The sequence below is a fragment of the Hypomesus transpacificus genome, chromosome 8, assembly GCF_021917145.1.
Source record: "Hypomesus transpacificus isolate Combined female chromosome 8, fHypTra1, whole genome shotgun sequence".
Taxonomy (NCBI): Eukaryota; Metazoa; Chordata; class Actinopteri; order Osmeriformes; family Osmeridae; genus Hypomesus; species Hypomesus transpacificus.
The window spans coordinates 2,344,975-2,349,424 of record NC_061067.1 but is presented as its reverse complement, the minus strand read 5'-3'; the positions used below and the strand labels follow the sequence as shown (position 1 = coordinate 2,349,424).

General features: G+C 51.3%; 1 protein-coding gene across 1 annotated transcript; it reads right to left on the bottom strand.

The window, feature by feature from the left end:
- Positions 1 to 246: 246 nt before the first annotated feature.
- Positions 247 to 2,832, bottom strand: LOC124470181 (kelch-like protein 34). The gene is given in 2 exon segments (XM_047023947.1): positions 247 to 2,587; positions 2,589 to 2,832. Coding segments are annotated over 2 exon segments (1,797 nt in total). The 5' UTR covers positions 2,817 to 2,832; the 3' UTR covers positions 247 to 1,018.
- Positions 2,833 to 4,450: the final 1,618 nt, after the last annotated feature.

Sequence of the window (4,450 nt, the reverse complement as noted above, 5' to 3'; positions counted from 1 at the left end):
GCTGTGTGTTTGGGTTCGTCTGTCGGGGGTCTTCTCACCTGCTTTTTTTTCTCTGTCATCGGAAGTGTGACGATGTGTGTGTGTGTGTGGGTGTGTACGTGTGTGTATGCTGTGTGATTGTGTCTTCATGCGTGCGTGCATGTGTGTGTTTGACAAACTCGGCCATTAAAGCGATTACATTCCAAGATGAAGCCAACATGCCCACAGTAACAGACAGATGACCCGAACCAGTCAACACATCAGATTAGAGAAACTTTATGTTTTTCATATTTCCCATTAAATGACCATTTGGAATGTTAAACTATCTAATTATCACATTTGTGCTAACCCCTTGTGATAGCAGATGGGATTTAAAGTTGTTAGATATTGATATAGAGATGACATTCAAATAATTAAATGTTTTAGACAATGTAGACAACATTCAGTCCTAAAGCATTGCAATTCGACAATCGGTCTACAGAAACCAAACGAAACCAACACAGCAGATTCAGACATGCCGCTCAAACTGCGAAAAATGACAGTTTTCAAGCACATTGTTAAAAGACTAAAGTAGACTAAGGATCCAGGCTCTGGAACTAGAGGGCTTACTACTCGCCGTAGCAGGCCCTACGAACACCTCTGTGATGGATGTCTGAACAGCAGACTTCAGTCTCTCAGGGCGAGGGAGAAGAGATGAGTAGAGCAGGAGAGACCAAGGCCGGAGGCCCTCGGGAAGATTTACTAACGTCTCGGCAGAGAAACGAGACGTTCAGACGTTCATACAGTAGTTCACAGGGGATGGCAGTTATCAGCCAAAACAACTAGGAAGCGTTACATCCTGTGGCTCCCACCATATACAAGCATGATTTGCATCTTTTCATTAAGAGATCTCCTCTTCTTCTCCTCCTCTCTCTCCCTCTCTCTCTCTCTCTCTCTCTCTCTCTCTCTCTCTCTCCCTATGTTGAAACAGGATTGGCACACATTATTCCTCTCCTTTATTAGTGTTTCATGGGTTTGTCTCATAATTCCAGTGTGTGTGTTAGTTGGGCAGAGCCAGCAGTGTACATTCACAGCCACACAGAGGTCTGGGTAGCTGACATATCTCCTTCCAGCGGTCCTTCTCCCTGTCGTATTCTAGAACGCTTTTCACAGTGACTTCCTGTCCGTCCATCCACTTCCTGCCTCCGAATAGCAGGAGGGTTCCGGAAGCAGTGAGAGCCAGTCCATAGCTGAACGAGCCCATGAGGAGTGGGCGGAGGCGGGTCCAGTGGTCCGCCAGCGAATCGTACCGCTCGATGTCGCAGAAGGGCTCGTACATTCCCAGAAGGGCGTAGATGCTCCCGGCAACCGTTGCCATGTGGTGTCGGAAGCGAGCGATGGACATCGGGGCTCTCGTCTCCCAGGACTTCCCTCCAACGCCGAGGTCTAGAGAAAGAAGCTCTTTGCTGCAGTCCCGCTGGTCACCATGGCTACCACCTTGGTGACAGCCCTGGTGGCCAGGGATACCTCCAGAGACAAACAGGGCTTGTCCCAGCACGGCGGAGGCGTGGCCGTAAAGGGGGCGGGGCAGAGGGGTGGCCCTCCGCCACACCCCTGCAGACATGTTGTAAAACTCCACGGATGCCGTCGAGGTGTGTGTGTCCGCGCGGGGGTGTCGTCCTCCTATGGCGTATATGACATCGTCAACCACACAGCAGGTGAACTGGGCTCTTCTCTCCAGCATGGACTCCACTTCCTCCCAGCATGCAAAGCGAGGGTCATACCGCCACACTTGGTTGGTTGTCGTGGTGGTGAGAGTTTTTCCCCCTTCCTCGGTTCGTCCCACAACCTCCTCTCCTCCAATCACAAAGAGGAACCCTCCAACACAGCACACACAGTGGTTCTTTAGCAGTCGTGGGAGATTGGTGGCCAGTGATGACCACTTACTGTTTTTGAGGTCAAAAGTCAGCACTTCCTGATCTGGAGAGTCTGGATTGACCCCACCCCCTACTAACAGCACATGATGAGCTGATGACCTCAGAGTGGTTTGTCTGCTCTGTCTGATTGGTCGAGCAGCTCCCTGCCCGTGATACTCCAGCGCTCGTGTCACATGACTCCTCATGAGAGGTGTGGCCATTGCTGGGTGGGCGTGGCTTAGTATTGCCAGGTCAGAGGGGGTGACCAATCCGAAACGTAGACGGCTGAGCAGCAGGTTTGAACGAACCAATGGCAGCGGCCCGTTCACATCCAACCAATCCAGAGCCAGCCTCACTAGCTCTGCCTCCTTAACACTGGGAATCTCTTCGGCCTCCAGCACGGCTGTCAATGATTGGATGTTGAGCTCTAAGAGATCCTCCCTTTTGTCTTGTAACAATTCTGCCATCTCCATGGTGATGGTTTGATTGGCGGCTGCAAGGGCCTCCGGAAGGGCATGGCATTCTGCCAAGTTAGCGTAGCAACAGCAGGTGTTGAGTGACAACCCGTCGTTAAGAAAGCGATCGCATATCGACACAGCCTCATGCACCTGCAGGTACCTGGCGGTTTCCAAGACAATGGGAAGGGTGGAAGGTGATAGGCTGAGCCAACCAGAGTACAAGAAGTCCAGGATGATATCTAGTCCCCGAGGAGTTTAGCGCTGGGAGGCTAACAGTGGCCGCTAACCTCTCCGCCGTGCTCTCTCCAAACAGAGCCCAGAAATACTCACTGGAACTGGCCAATAGGGCGCGGTGACACGGGAAAGACACCCCCCCGGTTTCCAGGACGACATCACACATCCTCCTATCAGATCGCAGACGCTGAAATCCTGACAAAAGTCCCGCTCCCTGGGAGGAACTGAAGAGGAGAGAGTAACTCTCCATCCAGAAGTAGGAGAGAGAGAGAGAGAGAGAGAGAGAGAGAGAGAGAGGGAGAGAGAGAGAGAGAGAGAGAGAGAGAGAGAGAGAGAGAGAGAGAGAGAGAGAGAGAGAGAGAGAGAGAGAGAGAGAGAGAGAGAGAGAGAGAGGAGAGAGAGAGAGAGAGAGAAGAAGAAGGAGAAAAGAAAAGGAGAAGAGGGGGCAGCAAAGGGAAAGGTAAACAGGGTGAGAGGAAGAGGTCAGGAGAAAAGGTTGAGAAAAGAGAGCTAAGGACAGGCTGAGGGGTGAGAAGGGGAGAAAGGCGGAGAGGACGTATGAACAACAAACAAACAGTATGAGGAGAAGAGGGGAAGGTCAAGAGAGAGGGAGGGAGGAACGGAGTGAGGGGGAGAGGCGAGGAGAAGAAGAAAAAAAAGAACAGAACGCAGAAGAGGAGGAGAGGAAAGGGAAGAAGAGAACTTCTCTTCAATGTCGAGGTCTTTCCGTCTGTTTGTGTCTCTCTCCGCAGCGACAGGCATCTGACACATTAACACTGAGATAGGAAGGTTGACAAGCCGCCCCTGGTACACACACATACACACACACACTCACCCGACCCGCCCCCTGACCGACAAAAACACACCGCCCCATGACCTCTATCTGTGTGTGATTGAGTGTTTGAGCTGCCCTTTTCTCTCTGTCCAAGAGGGAGTATCTACCTCTCTCTGCCACACACACACACAAGCTCATGCACACACACACACACATTGTGTGAGCTCCTGGGTTCAGCGTCCCGAAGGATGATGAGGTCACCGGCAGAGGAGGCAGCTGTTAGTCAGCGCCGAACATTCCGGAACACCGTTACCACGACTCCTATCTGTGCCCCCATCGCCATGACGACAGAAATAAAAACACTATCGAAGCCAGAAAGTCACATAACACACGCACACACACACACACACACACACACACACACACACACACAACAGATAGAGAACTGGTCATCATTGCTACGTGTCTGTTTGTCAGAAGCCCTTGATTTTCTGCAGGCGTGTTGCTTCAGATCTAGTGCGGCAGAGATCATTCTGCAGGCTCATCTTTCCTGGTCCAAACCTCATGCATTAACACCGCTTCACTTCTCATGCAAGCCACTAACAGCTGACTGACTTCAAGTGCATTAATGGCTTGTTGCTGATCAATGCACACTTCTAATTCTGTTGTTTTGTGCCTGCAGCCTATCATTGTGTCTAGTGGAGAGGATGGGGTAGACTGTGAATACAGGGACGTACAGATGGAATGACAGAGGGATTGAGGGATGGATGGATGGAGGGAGGGATGGATGGATTGAGGGATGGAGGAATAGAGAGGGGGTTAGGAAGGATAACAGGCTTGGGGAGTCTGCTGTGTTTATGCTGGTTTGATGAATGTGGATCTGCTCCGTGATTTACTGCTGTCTGACTTCTGTCTAATACACAGGCGGACACACACACACTCTCACACACACGTTGAAACACACCCCAACCTCGTGAAGCTGCGTCTCCGAATAGCTGCTGGCCGACAGACCTGAGGCAAGAAATGTATCGTGTGTGTGTACACGTGTCTGCGCGTGTGTGTCCCAAAATGCAGCACGCATTCTCCCAATATCAATCCAGCACAGATAA